This window comes from Dermacentor silvarum, chromosome 1 (assembly GCF_013339745.2).
Source record: "Dermacentor silvarum isolate Dsil-2018 chromosome 1, BIME_Dsil_1.4, whole genome shotgun sequence".
NCBI classification, from domain to species: Eukaryota; Metazoa; Arthropoda; class Arachnida; order Ixodida; family Ixodidae; genus Dermacentor; species Dermacentor silvarum.
The window spans coordinates 77,480,346-77,501,115 of NC_051154.1; the positions used below are offsets into that span (position 1 = coordinate 77,480,346).

General features: G+C 44.1%; 1 protein-coding gene across 1 annotated transcript; it reads left to right on the forward strand.

Moving 5' to 3' along the window:
- Nucleotides 1-503: 503 nt before the first annotated feature.
- LOC119431008 (NAD-dependent protein deacylase sirtuin-5, mitochondrial-like) lies at nucleotides 504-20,176 on the forward strand. Its single transcript, XM_049670086.1, is given in 10 exon segments — nucleotides 504-633; nucleotides 870-1,104; nucleotides 1,821-1,919; nucleotides 5,920-6,046; nucleotides 6,920-7,007; nucleotides 9,365-9,398; nucleotides 9,400-9,419; nucleotides 10,801-10,918; nucleotides 11,674-11,789; nucleotides 18,991-20,176. Coding segments are annotated over 9 exon segments (891 nt in total). The 5' UTR covers nucleotides 504-633; nucleotide 870; the 3' UTR covers nucleotides 19,046-20,176.
- Nucleotides 20,177-20,770: the final 594 nt, after the last annotated feature.

Sequence of the window (20,770 nt, forward strand, 5' to 3'; positions counted from 1 at the left end):
AAAATGAAACTGCAGAATGAAACTGTGCAATAAAGACGGATATTTAAGTTTTTCAGCGAATGAGAACGTAGCTCGCATTTGGTATAGTGTTCCTTGACAAGAAGAACGCATTTACGAAATCGCTGTGTGGAACATGCAGCTCCGTCGAATTGGGAGCAAAGCTCGATATGTGGATCGCGCAGTGTTCCCCCGTACACTGGAACGAAGAAGTGACAACATGGGACAACACAACGGACGGGCTTTGCAGCACACATGCAGACAAGAGCAGACGCGCGGAAAGGAGCTTTTAACTGAAGGAAGACTCGGGCCAACAGCCGTGTGCTGCCATCTATGAGAATAGCGGCACTGTGTTACAGTATGTTTATATTTTTTTTTCGACCCTCACTGCCTGTGCACACTTGGTAAGGCGTATGCGAGTATTTATCGTACTTATCTTAGTGCATTCGCTTGTGCTCGGAGGTGACTTTGAGTTGAAGTTCGTGTTTAGAAGCAGTCTCATAGATTAACAAAGCTCGCTCCCTTGCCACTGTCACGGTATGCAGATTATGCAAATATTCCTGACGCGGAGTTGTATGCAGCGTACGAATTGCATGTATCGCTAGGTGATAGACTATTTGGTGTCGTCGTCTTGCGGTATGTATCGGTGTAGTCTGCGACGATCCTGCATGATTTGTACTGTTGAATGACTGGATTTGTGCTACGTTTCCGCTAAGCTGTTATCTGTCGTCGCAGTCCTCTTCTCTCGATTGCTGCTTCGTCATCGTGACAAGAAGCGTAGAATGCTACTGAGCGAATTTCTTGTTACTCATAAGTGGGCGAAATCATTGCAGCTAAAGTGTTTGACTGCGCGACTTCTTTCTTTACAACAGGATGGCGTCACGTGTGATGCTAAGACGAGCTCTGAGCTTCACGGGCGGATTGATGTCTCGAGCCAACACCATGGCGAAGGCACGCAGGCAACCCAGTTCAGACATGGCAGCATTTCGCGAAGTGTTTAAATCGGCCCGGCACGTAGTCGCACTTACAGGAGCCGGTATTAGTGCCGAGAGCGGCGTGCCTACGTTCCGTGGTGCTGGAGGCCTCTGGCGAAAGTATAATGCGCAGGTGAGTTCACTCGCTTGTAGTGTTTTGCACATGAAGAAACACAGGTTTTGGGGTGCTTTTCATGTAATTTATAATTGCATTGTATAATTGCTGGCTGTTATTTTAAGTCGCTTGGTATCAAACAGCCATGAAATGTGATGTAAAGTCTATTTATTGGTCTATATATAAATATTATATGTGAACTAGAAGAAAGGAAACCGAGGAGCCCAATTTTTATTCATCATATCATAAGAAGCCAACAAACAATGACACCAAGGACAACACAGGGGAAATTACTTGTACTTAATAATTGAATTATAGAAATGATAAATTAATGGAAATGAAAATAGATGAAAAAACAACTGGCCGCAGGTGGGGCACACACACACACACACACATACATATATATATATATATATATATATATATATATATATATTGTAATGAATGAAGAAGACAGACACAGCACCCGTTCCTGGGCCGGCTGTTCTATTCTCTTTCTTCGTCCTCCTCTTCCAGCGCCCGCCTTGCAAGCGCCCGCGGCCAAGTTCACTTCGTCTTTACAATATATATATATATATATATATATATATATAGACACGTCCAAATTATGTGCAGTTCTGTCGTTCTTGTTTGCTCGTTATACTGTTCGCATATCTCGTAGTGTGTGACTGTATTGTCACAACGCACCCCCACTCCATGTGACTATAACTTCTGGTGACTTCCTTCCATACAAGGATCTTGCTACACCAACTGCTTTCTTGGCTAATCCATCTCTGGTTTGGGAGTTCTACCACTACCGACGAGATCTAGTGCTACATAAAAAGCCAAATGCGGTGAGGTTTACGCTGCTTCTATATAAATTCTCATTTGCTGTGTTTGTAGCATGCATATGTTTCAAAGTATCTGCACTGACCTTGTAAGTGTGTCTGATAAAGCCACAGTTTGTGTAGCTGGCGGTAGCTTCTTTCATATGGGAATCTATTGTCTGTTCAGTGATGCTCACATTAAGTCTTGGTGAAAAGTGCCCTCCTCTTAAAAATCGTAGTGTGCTGTGTCCCTCTGTATGGGAGCAGTACTGTTGTTCACGGAAAGACTGAGAATAAGAAATAATGCTCAAAGCTTAGGAAAACACATTTTGAATGTGTTGGAAAAGATAGGAGGGTGGAGTGAGGAGATGCAGATAATGATGCATGCATAATGAGCACGGAGCATTATTTAATGAAAATGGAGGGAAGATGGTCTTGTGCACAAAATTTCTTAAATATTCTGTAAGTGACTATGTACTGACATTTTACATTTAATACCGGCTCTTGCGAGTTGATGTGCAAGTGCAGATAAGTAACCTGTGACGAGTGTTGCTTCTGGATAGTAGCAGTGCAGTCATGCTGCTGCAACATTTTCATTGAGAATCGGTCACACCATGCACAGTAGGCAGTGAAAGAAACACAGTAATGCAAGCATACAATCTCGACAAATTCTGTGCTGCGCGGTGTCTACATGTTTTGACATTTGCATAGAGCCTGCTTATCACAGTGTAAAAGTGAATTGAGTGTGTGCTAAAATGTTGTGGTTCATTTCTTGGCAACTCTGTATACTGTTTAAAGCATAGTTTATTGGATCTTTAAACAGACTCAGTGCATGGTTCCGTTACATGGAGCCAGTCTCAAGTTGACAGCGCTATATGCAACTAGTTTTGGTGCTTAATGTGTGTACAGTGGTGCTTCGTATAACGAACTTAATTCATTCTGTGCAGAGGTTTGTGCTGTGAGACATTCGATCTGCTGAACATGCTTTCCCATTGTTTACTATGGGAAACCAATCCATTCGTTCCCGTACCTCGTTTAATCATTCAAAAATGAGAAATGTTACACATTATAAACAAATTGTCAATGTATTTACCAAGGAAGGACATTGTTCAAGATCCAGAGAGAAGAGGTGGAGGAAGAGGGACCATTTACACTAGTGTTTACACGCATCTGCAGTTTTAGAATTACAGTCCAACGCCTCTACAACGAAATGATGTGTATAACGAAGGATTTCGTAAGTGCTGGCCAAATTGCTATCTGCCATGTGTTTGTGAATGCCTCTACAGCGTATACCAATACAATTTTTCCTGTTCAACAAAGGAATATAAGGCATCCCCGAGAACTTATTTGTTTCTTTACAATGAACGCAAGTAGCAGCGCCACCACTTTTTTCCGTAGCCGCCACAGAGCAGTGGTGCGTACTGGAAGTGGCACCGTGTGGGAAAGTCTGGACTCTGCAGTAGCTATGGTAGCCCCTTCTCACAAGCAACGTAATGATCTGCTCAGAAACATAGTCGAGGCCATCAAGGACGGGATGGAGGTCAACGAAGGCAGCAGAGCCTGTAGACTAACCAAAAATTTTGACAAGGCAGGCACTGGCAGCATTCGACGCTCTGCAGCTGTACCTTCTGTCACTCCTGGATTTAGCCACTCAGCATGCCACCAACCTCATTGCCATAACATTGGTTACAGTCGCACATTCCATCGAACGAAATGTGCCGAAGGAAATCAGCAACTTAATTCACTAGGCATCTCTAAAATTCATGTTAAATAAACATTTTCTTTTGCCGAATATGCTTAGGCTGCTTTATGGTGAGTGGTACAGTGTGCGGTCTTTACAACGAAGTGACTGTATAACGCAGGTTTTTGGAGGTCCCAGGCGCTTCGTTATGAAGGCGTTGACTACTTCTTAGTTCAGTCTGAGTCGGCCTCCTTCAGCTAGACGAGACAAAAGACAGTGCTGTGATGACTTTTCTCCTGTGTATGTCCTGGCCTTTTTTTTTTTTAAACATCCAAGATGGAAGAACTTATCTAAAATAACCTGCCTCCTCCTTTTCTTTAGCATATTTCTGGATGAAGGCTGGGCGAATAAAAATATGAAGGACTGGGAACAGCACAGCATCACGAATGCACATATGCATCTGGTTTCTTCGGAGGAACCAGGTTCTGCGAGTTAAATATTGCTAGTGAGCCCAGTTTGCTATGCGAAATGTTTGCTCGCTGAGGCACCACTGTACAGGCATGAAATGAGAATTTCTGGTTGCAAGTGTACATTTTGGCAGAAAGAAGTAGCCTGTCACTGTTGCGTCTAGTGTAAAAAGTGCTGTAGTTGAGTTGGAAGAGTGCATGTGCAATGAACTAGGTGCTTATACAACCCAAGAATACTGCCTGTTTTAACTTTTGCATTCTTAGGAAGCCAGTTTAAAAGCCTTGCTCAAAAACGCGATGCAAGTTTGCTATGCTTTGTGTACAACAGAAAACAACATTCCTGGCTTTTGTTATCACTGTTCTTGATTTGAGAATTGGGGGATCTATCTATGCTTCCATGGACCAGCACTTGTAGCTGCACACATATTTACACACAGTGAATCATTTTGAGAAAATATTTTTTTGGTTAGAACCATGTCTGTGACAACATAAGTTAAGGATAGACCGTGAATGCTCAACACCACAATTTGTCCCTGACCAGGGCCGTGATTTTGTAGCGATGCCTTATGACTTATTCTATACTAGTCTTATCATCCACCGCTCATGGCCGGCTGATTCCGTTGATAACACGAGCGGACCATCGCTCTGACCACTGACAAAGCGCGATAAGCGCGAAAAGGCATTATTACCGGAAAGGCATCGCTACAAAATACCGGCCCAGAGCACTTTCAAGAAAATTGGCAATGATGACAATCCATGGACAAGGAAGCATGTTTGCTAGAAATGGGGAAAGATAACGTGTTGACTGCAGTCATGTTTCAGCTTGTGAGCAAAACTGAGTGAACATAATTCTCCAGTGCTAATGATGTAACAAGAAGCATTGCATGCTTAGACCTAGTCCCAAATGCAGCATGTGCATAATTTTTTTTAGTTTTCCATGCTTGGGAACTACTCTTGCTGCACTTACTCCCAATATTGCCTTGACAATGCATTTTTCTATACCTCTGTTTCTTTATATTAGCTTCCGTGCATGGGTGTTGCTTTGTCACGTTTGACTAAACATCCATCCTGCTTTTTATCATTGCTCATCTGCATAATTTGCCAACTTGCTTATTAATGAAACAATTTATCACCCTTAATACTCTGCGTCACCCCCAGCCAAATTTATTATTTCTCTTTCCCCTCTCTCTGTTTTCCACAGCAGCTGCTGTGTTCACATTTTTTGTTTTGTTTTAAAAGTAAATCAGTAAGGTAGTTACTGCTCACATTTTCATTTGTGGTGACTACCTGTGTAACTGTGTCATCCTTTTTTGTGTTGTTTCTGTGGTCATAGCAGCTACAAACAAAGCAACCCGCTCAAATCAGGATTTTGACATCTGATAGAAATAGCTGAAGGAATATTTTATTTACATGGTCTGTTTTACATTGTATACTTGCCAGCAAGTTAGTTTGACATGTGCTGACAAGTTTTTGACTCACCTCTCAGTACAAGTGTCACTGTGAGCTTGAACATATGGCATGTGCCATGACTTCTGCAGGCAGACAAGCATGATTGATTACTTGCATATTGAATTGTTGTCAACTAAAGCAGTGATACACTTCATACAAAACTTACAATGCAATGACTTTATTGGTCATGTTGTGCTTTGTTTTCTGCTAGATGTCAGTGGTATACTTCTTAATGTAGTATGTTTATTTCCTGTGTTTCCTTAATGAAGCCTAACATTATGATGTGTTTGTTCATTTGTCTAAGTCTGTGAGAATTTGTTCCCCATGTGTTCTTATGAAAAATTGTTGGAAAAATAATGGTTATTATTATGGCACATTGGCTTTCATAGACATGATGAAATGTCACTTCTATATTTTCGTTTTTCCACAGGCACACAAAGCTTTAGCAGAAGCTGAAAGTCACTTTGAGAAAGCAGGACGGACATTTGTTGTGATCACTCAAAACATTGATGAACTGCACAGGGCAGCTGGAACCAAAAACTTGTTGGAACTGCATGGTACGTTTTTGAAAGATATATTGACAATCGTTGAATATTTAGTAACTCCACTTTCCTTATACACTGATGCTCCAGTGTTGTGGTTCTGCAGTGCAGTGATATTGAATGGGCAAATAGGCAGCTCGGTTCGGCAATAGTGATTCTGATAACGTTACTTTTAACGCGATAGTGTTAAGGACCCCGTGTCGCAGAAAATCCGGCCTTGGTGTCGGCGTAAGCGCCGGCGTCCGTGGTGGAGAAAATCGTCCCAAACCACCCCGACTTCTCAGGCCCTCTGTGTGGCGCAGAGGTGCTGGTGAACTAATCGAATTTCTCAAAGCAAAATGCATCAGAAAAATCGCACAGTACGACGTAACCACAACCCACAGACGTGATAGCGTCAGATTGTAATTTGAATATACGAGAAAACATAATTCTCTTACACGGAAACTCAAACATAAGCCCTTTTTCCAGCATTTCTACCACTCATACAGCGACGCGCCGCGGTTTGCTCCTTGCAAAAATATTATCCAGATGGCGCTCGCCTCCTCGGCAGCCGCATGCGGAGGCGAAGTTGGAGAAAAAAGAAAGCTGCAGTTGCCGGGAAGCCTGATAAGCAGCTGGGGATCTTTGAATGCTATCGCATTCCACTCTTGAAGGCGAAGCTCAAGCATACTCCCAATTTTTTATTTTAAAGCAAGACTTCATGTAAGAAGGCTTATGATTTCATAGGTTGTTTTTGTTTTCCATTTTAAAGGAATGCAGATGTGTAAGGAAAAAGCCACAGATGGTGTCTTGAATAATCCACAAACCCTTAATCGCAGTCATTGTTGTAGCCACAGGGAAAGGTTGGTGCTACTTACATGTGTTGTTTTTGTCTGCTTTATAAAAAAGGGACTTTGTTCAAGACCAGGTGCACAAAGTGTGGGTACGTAGACGTCAACAAGGACAATCCCATCACTCCTGCCCTTGCCGGCAAAGGGTAGGTGAATCTGTTTCACATGATGCTTTTGCCACGAGTACACAGCATTTTGTCTTAGGGTTGATATCTGAGAATTCTGGCATGAAAGTAAATACTAGTACATATTCTATATAGTAAAAGTATTGTGTACTACAACACTGGCATTTTAATGTGTTCATTGCCGTGTTATATACACTTGTGTGTGTGCTTAGCTAAACTGCTTCTTATGGGCTGTTAACAATGACTCTGTTAACTTGTGTTGCCAAACAAAGCAAAACATCCATTGTACTGATTCCTGTTGATGTCCTTGAGCACAGGAAAAGAGACGCTCTTACAACAATGAATTGCCATGTTTGAATTCTCTGCTCTTTTCAAAGACGGATAATGCTCTCTTAAAGGCTAACTGCAACAATTTTTGATCGGGTAAAAAGCCTCGTTAAGATAGTGTAGATATAGAGGAGCATTGGTGCAATCTGGTGTTTAAGATATGAGCAGTGGCATCGTGAAAAGCTTGCAAGAAAAACCATACCAAGATTCACTGGAAGTGACATGATCTAGAACCGCAGCTCCTCGGCATGACCTCCGAGATAAGGCGGCGCTCGCGGCTTCCTGCGATGCGCTGAGCAATCTCTGTTGTGGTGTGCTGGGACTTGTGTCATACCGACAACCACCAGGTGCATACATTGTCTGCTTAGGTGCTGTTTAAAGGCTGCTAAACGAAAAAACAATACAATTACTAGCTCCGCTGCTTTGCCGAGACTACTTCAGTGGTATATACTATGCATGTATAACAAATTTAGCTTAACGGATGTTTCGTTGCAGTTAGCCTTTAAGCACGCATTCAAACATCAGCCGGCCTAGCCCACATACACTTTTCCAACTTTTCCATACCACTCAAGAATGCAGTGGTGGGAATGCTGCACTAATTGCGTCAGTCTGCACCGACTGGAGCTCGTTGCTCCATACTGTTCCAAGATGGTCTTTTTTTGCCTAAATTGCACCACTGCTGCATCACGACATAGTTTCGGCACTGTAAAAATTGGGAAGCTACCACCCAATACAATACAAAGCGGGGCACCCCTGCATTCATTGGCCACATTCGTTCCTGGCGTTACAGCCAGCGAGAATGCCGTTGTGACAGCCGACAGGATCGAATTGATTGTTACATTTACGTGTCAACCATGAGGCATACGCTATACTACAGTGAGTTGGGTGACTATGCTGGCTTCACGACTGCATGGTCAATGCAATAGTTTGTGCATCAAGGGCTGATGCGCGATAGCATCTGTAGACAGATAGGTAATCAGTGTCCACTGTACTTATTCCTGTTGCTTGCTTGCAACTTTATTTATTGCACCGTATTACTTTTCTTCAGAAAACTTGAGGTCGTTGAATTTAGCGTCGGGCATTATGACCACACACATGGTGATCTGGTATCAAACCTCGGTTTATGCTCTTTGTCAACTATGTCTTTGTGTTAAACTTTTTTACCACGAGCTTTACCAATGGAGCAAATGGCTTAGTCCTATGTGCCTTATCCTGCGAGTGCATATCAATGGCGGAATAAAGAACATTATGTACTCACACTGGTGATTATGCTTCATAAAACAAAATTCGGAATGTGCAGATTATTAAGCCTACGAAGCGGTCCTTCCTAAAGACAGACTAAAAAGAAAAATTATTTTGCCCGGAATAGTAAATTACAGATCAAAATAACAAAAGAGCCCCTCATACGGTGAGGAGAGACTTGGTAAGCCAGAAAAGACTCAAAAGCAAAAGACTGGTGGTGACCACCCTGCCTTGGAGTTCACATCATTGATTTTGACAGGGACTGCTTGGGCTTAGATAACTGTTCATCGGTGAAGTTGTGGGCGAAATACAAAAACACCCGTGTACTTAGATTTAGGTGCATGTTAAAGAACCCCAGGTGGTCGAAATTTTCCCCACTGCGGCATGCCTCATAATCGGATCGTAGTTTTGCATGGGACAATTTTTGCATGTGACAAAAGTAAAATAAAAGTAAGTAAAGGATAGGGAAAGATGCTGTGCACTAGTGTAAGCTTTCTCGTCGACTTGCGTTGCTGTCATTGAAAGCCATGTTATTTAAGAGTACATGCTGGAGGAATAGTGCGGCAGGATACAAACATGCTGGGTTACTCAGTTGCTTCAAAGTATCAAAACTTAATTATTATACTTGGTCTTGCAAAATCCCTCTTGTCTATGTCATGTTCACAAAAGAGTAACTGCCAATATCAAACAAGATTTCATGTTGCAAATTGTTCACAGCCAATGCCTCCAGCCCCCCCCCCCCCCCCCCCCTCCGTTAGCCACATCAAAGCTCTGCCTTGCCAAATGTTTTATGTATGGCGTTCATTCAGGGCTCCCGATCCTGATGCTCCTGAGGCTGCCATACCCGCTGGGTGAATTGCCGAGGTGCGTATTATATTTCACGTGTTAGCATTAGAAGCGTCAAAGTGTGTGTGTGTATGTGTGTGTGCGTGCGTGTGCGTGTGTGCGTGCACGCATCCGTTCGTCCTGTCTCGCAGGACGTGTGTCGCGTGAGTTCTGCAATGTGTAGTGAACACGGTTTAAATCGTAGATCCGGGACCTCGGAGAGGTGCGACGTAATGCCCTATCGCATTTCTCTCGTGTTTACCACTAAATCGCCACTGCATTTTTTTATACATGCAGCAACTCTTCAAAACTTGCATAGTGAAATAGACGGGCCCTGCTTTCTAAAGCACATATTACGTGCCCACTGAAGTGAAACTACTTGCCTGCACATCAGTCAACAGGCCAAACGAGCAAGTTGTAGCGTAGACAAGGCACAAGGACAGGAGCAGACACACATAGATTACACACATGCAGTGCCTACTTGTGTCCTTGTGCCTTGTCTGCGCTATAACTCGTTCGTTTCAAGATTAACAGCCAACAAGCCCACATCATCACTCTAACAGGCTAAAGCTTGAGTATACTTGTACCACGTGGGACAACTTGTATACAAAAGTGCCAGACTCCAAAGACTTGTTCAATTCATTAATTTACTGTGAACAGCAGTCATGAGCTCTCAACTCCTTGACATGTTTAGAGAATCCTGCACAATCTTAAGAACCCTTTGGTATACTTGGAAAAATAGACAACTCCAGTACCATAGGTAGAACACCTGGAATCTCTTGGACATTGCTAAGAAACTCCAGTGAAAAAAGAAAGACAGTGGGGAAATGGAATGCTGCTAAAGTGTCAGCAGGAACATTAGTGCATTTCGCCACAAATATTTGACATATTTCTCAAACTGGTGCCAAGCACATTATTCATGCTAAATAGATATTACATCATTACTGCTCAGCTTCAATCCCGCAAATGGGACATGTGCTATGAGTTAATTACTAAAATTTTGTTAATTGACTAACACTACTTTGCAATTTGTCTTAAAAGTAGTGTCAACCTCCTCATATAACCCTATTGATGTGACAGAATTGCTGCTCCACCCCCCCAAAAAAATGAATAATTAAATTGTTTCCATTAAACAGATAACCCAGTATGTTCTGCGTCTGTGTGCTATTAAATCTGATAGATTGTTTTTTTGATTATTCTTTCTCCTTCCTGCATGAGGTAATGATACTGGTGACAGACAAAGATGGAGAATCCCACACAATTTTGTTCTATCCTTGTTAAGATTCTGGCTGCTTATTTCAATTAAGTAAACAATTTAAAATTTGTGATGTGTTAACATGCATATATGTGTTCACAAGTATCTTATTGCAAGGTTTATTGTGGAATTCGTGCTGATGTACTTGCTTGTATATTAAAACAGGTGCAAGAAATGCACTGGACTGCTGAGGCCGCATGTTGTTTGGTTTGGAGAGTCATTAGAGCCAGACGTTCTTGCCAAGGCAAATGTTGAACTTGAGCGGTGTGACCTCTGCCTAGTGGTGAGTGGATGAGCACAAACTGCATTCTGACCTTCTTTATCCTTCAAGTGCAAAAAAAAGCAGCTTAGTTGCTGTGGCGGAAAAAAAAAAAAAGGGGGGGGGGGGCAACTACTTATGGTGTAAGTGCAGACAGTGAGCACATGAAACACCTATTCCTGCACATATGTATACATGTGCAACATTTAAAATGGCACTGCATTTGTGGCAGCAAGTTTCAGGTATGTGTAGATGTAGATTTTAAAATTGCTCTATAATAAGCCCAGCTGACTTTTTTCGTGTTGGGCTGCTAAGCACGAGGTCGTGGAATTGAATCCCTGCCACGGCGGCCACATTTCGATGAGGGTAAAATGCGAAAACACCCTTGTACTTAGATTTAGGTGCACGTTAAAGAACCCCAGCTGGTGAAAATTTTCTGGAGTTCCCCACTACGGCGTAATCAGATTGTGGTTTTGGCACATAAAACCCCATAATTAATTTTTTTTATTAAAAAAAGAATTTAAAAAAAAAGTAGGGGTGTCAGAATACTCAATAGTAAATTTTGAATCGAATATCGACTTGAATCAAGAAAAAAAAAAAGCTGAATATCGAATTGAATATCAGAAAATTTAACAGACTTTTATGCTTCCAAATTTGTGAACCATATTAATGTGTGAAAAGCATGTGAAGCATATTATATGTGCATGCTTATCTGGCAGTTATGACTTTAGGAAATGATGGAGGCATGTAATTTATTTGCCAATTTTATTATATTTCAGATTGGCACTTCATCTGTAGTATACCCGGCAGCAATGTTTGCTCCTGAAGTTGCTGCTCGGGGTGTTCCTGTTGCGGAGTTTAATCTGGAATCTACTCCTGGCACTGAAAACTTCGGGTGAGCAAATTGTCATATAGCCTCAGTGCTGCCAAACGTAGAGAATTTTTAGTCGATCCAGCGATCTTAGGCTTTGTTTAGGGGAAAAGGGAGATTTGTCCGAATCTAGGGAAAGAGCTATGAAATGGAGGAAAGAAAATTCAGTTTCGCTCGAAGGGCAAAATATTGATTGCAGTAGCAAGGTAGAGTAAAAACCCCGCTGATACGTTTTTCACGGGACGGTAAAAAAAAAAAAAAACGTAAGAGCCGGGAAACAGGACAAATTGAGAAATGGCAGTAGTGTTGAACTGCACAGAATATTATTTTAATTCTTACGTGTGAAAAAAAGTTGTAGTTTCGCCCGACAGCCGAAGTATCGATTGCGATAGCAAATTAGTAGACAGCTATACAAAGTAAGAATAGTAGTTTTGTCGTCCGTATAAACTTGTAAACGTTCGCTTATTAACTATATTAACAAGCATGGTGTCAGCGCCCACAGGCAAACATGAACACATCACACTCGATGAGCGGGGACACGCGCTGTCAAACGCTGGCGTGAGGAATTTAAGCGCCGCTGCAGAAGCGAGCGAAGTGACCTTCGTGCTGTTGTCTATTGCTTCAACGCAAACTGAGCGCTGCGAACACACAACACGCACAAAGCTACAAGCCGCCGACGCACCTACACTGCGTAGACTCTGCCCCCAACGCAGATCGCTTTCAAGATACGGCCGGCGTGCCGCCGCGCAGTACGCAGTTGATGTAAAGCCCCTATGCAGTGGAGTCTCGATGATACGAATCTCACGGGGTCACGAAAAATATTCGTATTAGCCGAAATTCGTATCATCGAAACGCAAATAAAACTAGCCAAATTAAGGGGGGACGCGGGGATCAGATCGCGAAAATCGCGAGAAAAATTGATTTTTGAAAACCATGCGTTTCAGTATCTGCAACGCCTAATCTACGCTGTATCAAAATGGTTTGGCTGAAAACGCACTGAAAGTGCCCGAAAAAGATTGATTCGTCAGTGCGCAGGGTGAGAAAACAGCTTTAAATCTCGCAAAATCACCGCAGTTCACGCAGACATATCTTGTATTTCCCGCCACCGAGCGCCGCCATCTTGGTATCGTTTGAAAGCTCAAAGTTTCGCCGTTCCGCTTCTCAATTCGTCCATCGTCGCCATCTTGTAACAAACGCACAAACACAAAAAAAGCGCGGGTCTGCGATAGGAAGTCACACGGGTCCTCCGATAAAAGCGGGGCCTCCGATTGGCTGCCATGCTGTGACAGGGGCAAGGTGGCAACCGCAGTTGTCTGCTTCGTAAACCACACCGGCGTCTTCACCTGACACGCAGAAGTCGGATTACTGAGAGCTCCCAGGTTAGTGATGGATCGTCGCTCGTTGGAGAAGAAATTTTGGACGAAGCACTCTTCAGAATACAGAAGCACAAGCCTCTTACGGCAAGAAAAATACCACGATTAGCGGGAGAAGCGGAGGAGCACCGAACTGAACGTGCCGCTCTACCTTGCACCGTGGATTACATGCCACGCTATCTTGCACCGTGTGACTCCGGCAACGAAACAGACAATCGCCCTGTGCCATCGGCACCGATAACGCAGTCGACGGAAGACGCGCCAACGGAGGCTCCCGCGCCTCGGCGTACGGCCGCGTGAATCAGCCGAGATCGTATCTCGGTAGACATAGCTCGCTGCGACTAGGCAAAATGGCGCAAACACAAAGAACGCGGCCCGAAGCACAGCAGCCACTCCGTCCGGCCGATGGCATGCGGAAAAGGAGGAAAAACCACAAAAGCGCCACCGCTTCAAACTCTTCGCGCCCAGTCGCAGCCTCCGCGCTGTCCGGCGCCGCGTCCGCGCCTCCGCACCAAAAGAGAAAAGGAGAAAGCGCGTGCCTGCGTGCTGTTCTCTTTCGCGGCCGTCGGTGGGGCGGCGTTTATTCGTATCAACCGATGCGGGTCGAAAATCGATTCGTAACAACCGGTCTCTAGCACGTTGCAAACTAACGGGGCATTGCCGGGACCACAGAAAAATTTGTATCATCCGGAAATTCGTATTAGCCGTGATCGTATCATCGAGATTCCACTGTATATAAAAAGTAGCACCAACCACTTCCCTCCTCCTTCGTTCCACTGTCGCACTCAGCGCGGCCCGCTCGATCGACGCGAGATATTGACAGTGGCGCCGCCTACGTCGGGCCTGCCGTGGCAGACGACAGCTAACGCGCTACCAGAGGAAATCCACGGAAAACTTCGATCGCGCCCTGCAGAGCAGTTTATGAGGCGTGATTTTGCTTTGTCATTCAGTAACTGGCCTTAATAATGCCGTTTTGGAAGTAGCAACGCGACGATCTGACACGATCGCAAATACCAAGTGTGCAGCCAGCGTTTGCGCTCGCCAGATGGTAAACAAAAAAGCCTTTTGCCCTCGCCTTGTCGGTTGCGGCAACTGAAGGCGCAGCTGCATGCCATCACAACGAAGTTCTTGTCCCTAACATGTTTGATCCGTTTGTGCGTGCAGCACTTTCGTCGCACAGGCCCGAGAATGACGGTCGGAGTGCACTGGAAAGAAAAAAATATACAAAAGCGCAATGCGTGCTTCCACGTGATACAGATTGGCCAATGGGGGAGCGGAGGAGGCTGGGGCGACAGGAGGCGGTGAGGAGGAAACGTCGGGGTGAGCGCGGTGGCAGTAAGATCTAAGAATGGCGCTACTTTTCATATATAGAGGCTTTAAGTTGATGCCAGAGCACAACGCTGCCCGCTATCCCTTGCTGGTGCCTCGAGCGCAACGGAAGAAGGCACGCTTCCTCCCTCGCACGCTTTCACTCGCACGCTTTCACTCGCATATACAGCATACGGCGCACGGCGACGGCGTTATCGCCCTTGGACTTATACGGAACATCTATGAGCGAAAACCAATTTTAGGGCCGCAACGTGTCATAGACACCTTCTTTAGATAGCAAATACGGATTTCAAGGGCCATACTTTTGCTGGCGGAAACCAAAATATGTCACAAGTGTCGCCCCCGGCACTTTGGGCTGCCAATGCCATCGTCAAGCAACCAAGCCAAGCGACATGAAAAGTCAAAATGGCCGCTCGGGCCAGCGCGGGGTGGCAGTTCGCAATGTATGATGCGGGAACGGTCCCACAGTTGCGACGTAACAGCGGGGTTACCAATGCATTGGGTTCTATGGGAGCTGTGCTGGGACCGGCCGAAAACGACATAACAGCCGGGAAAACGCAGCACCCGGTAATGTAACAGCGGGTTTCTACTGTATTATACATCTACATGAAGTAAAGGTCGTAGTTCTATCGGCCATATAAATTGCAGTAAACATTCACTTACTAATTAAATCAACAAGCATGGTGTTATGCACACACAGGCAAACATGAACAGATCTCGCTCGATGACTACAGACGCTTGCGATCGCAACGCTAGCATGATGAAGAGCAGCAGCAGTGATGAGCAAACGCTTTGTGCTGCCTCTAGCTTCAGCTTGTCTCCAAAACTTCAGTTTACGCGATCTCCAGCGCGAGAACACAGCGCACACAAAGCGACCAGTCATCTCGGCTCACCAACTTTTGCTCTTGCTGCAGATTACCTCTAAGGTAGGGTGCACTCAGGTGCGCCATGTGCAGAAACGGCTAGGCTAGAAGAGGAGACGCTAGCGCATGCTCTACCATGTTACCGCATGCTCGCTTCTCTCGCCCTCCTTGTGTGCACAATACTGGGCAAGTGGGAAGACTGCACATCAAGTCACCATCCTTCTTGGTTCACCCTGGCACGCTTTCTCTCGCACCTGCAGCGTATGGTATGTGGGTCACGATAACATACCTGCCAAGTTTCCCGGATTACCCGGGAGACTCCCGGATTTGGACCATTTCTTCCGGTTGTACGGTTGACAGGAAAATCTCCCAGAAATTGCTGTTGTGTCCCATTCCCACGTCCAACGCTTTGTCAGGCCACATTGGTAAAAAAAAAAACCAATCCAGTCTCACCCAGTTAGAAGTTAATCGCGCAAAACATTGTTAAGAAAGTAGTAGGGAAACCCTATACATGCGCTATTTCGTTAACCGCAGAGCCGCTCCTTACGCTGACGGGGTTGTTGGGTGCCATAGTAGCCCTAGTCCCATTAAGCTAGCCAGCGAATACAGCCTTCCGCAACTAGCAACACTAGACTCTCCATCGTTCTCGGTGTCAGCTGCCCTGGCATTGCGTAGGCCTATGGTCAGTCATGGCTTTAAAAGCAAGGAGCGCTAGCGCAAAAAAAGTATCTTAAGGTGCTTTTTATGTAGTGCTCAGCCGAAGTGATGCTGGGTATTTTGTCGATACCACAGAGCAATGCAGAGTGCGAGTGGCAATTTAACATCGTGAAACATACGAGGACGCAGTGCCGCTTGTCCACGTGTCACTCGTCTAAGACGCTGGGAAATGCCATCCTCGCAAAATGTGAAAGAAATTTAATTTCTTACAATCAAAGATTATCTAAAGAATTGTTGAACACCCGCCGTGGTTGCTTAGTGGCTTTAGCATTGCGCTGCTAAGCACGAGTTCGCGGGATCAAATCTAGGCCATGGCGGCCGCATTTCTTTGGCGGTGAAATGCAAAAATGGCCGTGTGCCGTCCATTGGGTGCACGTTGTAAAACCCCAGGTGGTCAAAATTAATCCGGAGTTCCCCAGTACGGCGTGCCTCATAATCAGGTGGTGGTTGTGGGACGTAAGACCCGAGAATTTCATTAGCAACAACGAAATGCTTACAAAAGTGAGACCTTGATGTTCCTGTGCTCATTGTGGTGGCATTCTGCTGGAAGTTCTGCTGGCAGTACTTGAAAATAGCGACGGTGGAAAAGGGGGGGGGTGTAACCAACTGACCTCCCCCCCCCCCTGGTCGGAAGATCTCCCACATGCAGTTTCTCCGAACTTGGCAGGTATGCGATAAGATCTTATTGCACTTGGACTTTACACAGAACATAACGGCAATGGTGGAAATTCACTTGGAGTGTATCTGTAATCGCAATAAAAACTTGGTAATATGAGAAACCACTTCTATGACACTGCGATGAGTGATACTTGCAACTGCTGACGTGATGGGGTGTTTCGATTTCAATTACAAGTTATCTTCACATTAGCATGTGAAGCATTAGCATTAACATGACTTATGATCGTTCTGCAGCGCAAGAGATCTTGCCAAATGAACGACATGCTGTGGATGTTCTGGGCTCATTAACATAGCGCTGCTGCTGCTGCGCTATTGTCGTTCTTACCTCTAGCTGTGATGTTGATTTTTGTCTACTTTGAAGGAGATATTTTATCATTAACTGGCAAAACAGATGTATGATGCAACACCAACCAACACAGCACGGGCAAATATTGGCATAAGCGGACACACATACCCAGCGTGGAGCGTGATAAGGCGGTCATGTGGCGCTGAGCGACTGTATATGCAGAGCAGAATTAGTTTTGAAGAAAGACTCGGGGGGGTTATGGATGAAACAAATGGACGGATAAAGCGCACAAACATCTCCACCTCAAAAGTGTGGATACAGACTGGAGGAAGAGGTCAAGAAAGTTGAAAACCAAGTACAGGGCAATTAAAAGTGTAAATAGACAACCTGGAGTCATCAAAGAGAAAGTGAGAGAAACAGAGATGGCAAATTGGATACAAAGGATGGAAACAAAAAAAGTCGCAGTTTTGCCCGAGAGGTGAAACATCGATTGCAATAGCAAATTAGTGGACAGCTATATAAAGTAAGGATAGTAGTTTTATCAGCCGTATAAACTTGTAAACATAGGTACACTGACTAAATTAACAAGTATGGTGTCACGCGCGCACAAGCAAGCATGAGCGCATCTTACTCGAGACTGGAAACTCGCTGTCAAAACGCTGGAGTGAGTCAGCGCGGCAGCAGCACCGAGTGAATTCAGCTTCGTGCCGGTGCTCGCGTCAACGTGCTCTTAGCTGCAAAAACACCGGGAGGGCGGGCACGTGCTCGCGGCGCATAAAGTCGGAATTTCCTGGCTTCCACTGCTGGCATACCACACTGTGGTGCATACACTGGTCGGAACAGAACAGATAGGTGAACATCGAGCTAAATCTGTGTGATGCTTTCATTGGGCACTGATACTAAATGCCAATGGTTTTTCTTCAACTTGTACACCATAAAGATGCTATGCTTGTAACGTCACTCTCCACATTCATTATCGTGCCAGTGTTGTGACACGCCTGGTTTCTAGAAGGGTGCCGTTACTGCTGTGCAGCAGTAGTTTTCTTGCGTACTGCATCTTTCAGTGCCACTTCTGGATATTGTTAGTGCACCGTGCGAGGGAGTGAGAGCGCAACGCTAAACCTTGCTATCGCTTTCAATGCTTTGCCTTCAGGTAAAATTGCCAATTTTTCTAATGTTCTAAAGCCCAAAATTATTTCTTTAAATGTTTTTTTTTTTTTTTTGTATACTCATGCTAGCTCCTGATTCTGCAAACTTAACATGAGCAAGTGTCGTCTATGGATGATTACCCATGGTTGCCATTTTATAATAGTTCACTTAAAGGGGCCCTGAACCACCCCTCGGGCTTGGTGAAATAACAGAGTCCGTGAGTAGCATACGCTGCTGTGAACATCTCAGCCAAGTTGTGCTGTTGTACACAGTGCGTGGAGCTTGCAAGCGGAGCGCGAAGTCATCTTTCTCTCAAACGCTCTCGTTTCAACAGAAGCCACGATCCTTACCCTTTTCTGTGCACTTGTCGTGCCCTCTATGTTAACATCCAAAATGAAATTTGAACTGCATGCCACGGTGACATTTAGAAGGCGGAGCATTGTGGCCACGCCCCACCTCGCCGTAGCCTTCGCAGTGCAAGGCATTGAAGAAGGAACGGGAGCACAGCGGAGGCAGTGTTTGATTGCCAATAACTCCGCTTCTGCTGAACGCATTGAAGTATTTTTTGTGGCAAAGTATTTCTGAAATAGCCTATTTCCACTTCAAATGTCTTTCTCCAGTTCAATAAAAAGTGGTTCAGGGCCCCTTTAAATAAGGCATGTACTGTTGGCCATGTCAGTTTAAAGAAGTGTTTCATAATAGACTTTGCTGTAAAAAGCTAAAAAACATATTGTGACTAACATAATATCGGGTTATGACCTCCAATCAGTAGGGAGCTTTTGCAAGGCTACTGCCTAGTTTTTTATTCAATGATTTGTCTTCTCTTCCAGGTTTCATTTTGATGGGCCCTGTGGCACTACACTACCCAAGGCTCTGGCTTTGTAAAGTTTATTTAAGTCTTTACAGGAGATGGACACAGCACTCTCAAAGCTAATGCAAGCACACATGGTGCTGGACTGTCTGTACTGTGAAGTTCACGCATGAGCACATGAACGAAGCTTGAAGGTGGAAGTTGCAAGTTTACTGTGACGCTTGTTAAGGACTTGTGGTTTTCAGAATGGCAGCTACTCTAGTGAGGTAAAGCAGTGGTTAAGATTTGTGTGGCAAGTTAGAGCTTGAGAAGTGTACACCTGAAGGTCTTTGCATGTTTATTTTACATTAATACTAGTGCTCAGAGCTGCTATGATGTCTCACAGATTGTTTGCAAGTAAGGTCATACAGCTTTGTGTTGCTGGCATATCCTTACTTGTAGGCCAGGCTTATGCAACACACACACTTTTGTGTCAATATGTTGGAAGCATTCAATTTGCAATGCCTGTTGGTGTGGTACACAATAGATTGCATTTGTTAAGATACATTTCCATATAGCAGGAGAGGGCATTGTAATGCTCGGCTAATCTTACTTTTGTACCTAGTCTCTCTCTGTTGTTTCATCTAACGGGCCAAACTTAGTCATATTGACATTTCTAGCTTTTATTTTATGTGCACTGCAGTTAATGCTGATACTTATTTTTCTACACATTACTTCTTGCAGTGGTATCACTGTCCTCACTTGGAATACAAAGAAATTGCGCCATTTTAACTTTCCCAGTAGACCCTATTTTGTTTTTCCCCTTTTTAACTGGGATAGCCACGGTGCACTTCACTAGTGCATGTCTTGCACACATGAGCAAACAGAACTTGTTACATAGCATAAGCGTGGCAGAGGCATTGCTGCAAGTTATAGTATGTCTTCATTATGTTTTTGAAAGTTAGTACTGGATTCTTTGGCAAGTAGGCTAATACAGCCTATGCTATTGTCAAAAGCAGTGCAATCTCAGCACTCATTCCAGGTTAATGAAGCTAATGGAGTGTAATATCACCATTGAACATGTACAAGATTGTGAAATGTTTTATGAAAGTGGGTATAAAATGAATGAGACATGTAATGCTTTTGATACCTGTACTTTTTACAGCCATGTGGAGATGAAGTAAACATGATTGCAGCTTTCTCGTGGCATTTTTTATTCAGACATCATCTGTCCTTGAAACATGTAGATGTTATCTGCAGTAGTCGAAAAAAAATTACTATTCATAAACTGGGTATATGTAGACATGGTCTCTTTGTATTTTCTTTTAGGCATTGTCTGTCCTCCAAACATGCTGGTGTCATTCTTTGTCACATATACAGATAATGTTCAGATAATTATTTTTTTTTTTAAGAATGCTGAAGTATTTTTTTTCACTAAATTTCGTCTGCCAACAGATGCAGATGAAAGTGTTGCCTACTCTTTGTCACCAATTGTCGAAATAAAATATAGTACTCTTTGTAAAACTTGTTCTCTGATTTGTTATTTTTCTTTTAGGTATGCTTTAAAAACCTTTCATGCATAGATAATGTGGTAATACAGTTAAACCTGCTTATAACAAACCTCCATATAACGAATTCCTGGATATAACGAAGTTTTTCTATTCCCCGCCGTTACTCCATAGAAGCACATGTATTTGAGACCTCTATGTAACGAAGTGGCAGCGGGAGACCCCCTCGAAATAACAAATTTTCCCTGCCGACAACCTAGAGATTTCGCCCCAAATTTTGACATTTTTGCGCGAGCAGCAACCAGAAGCACC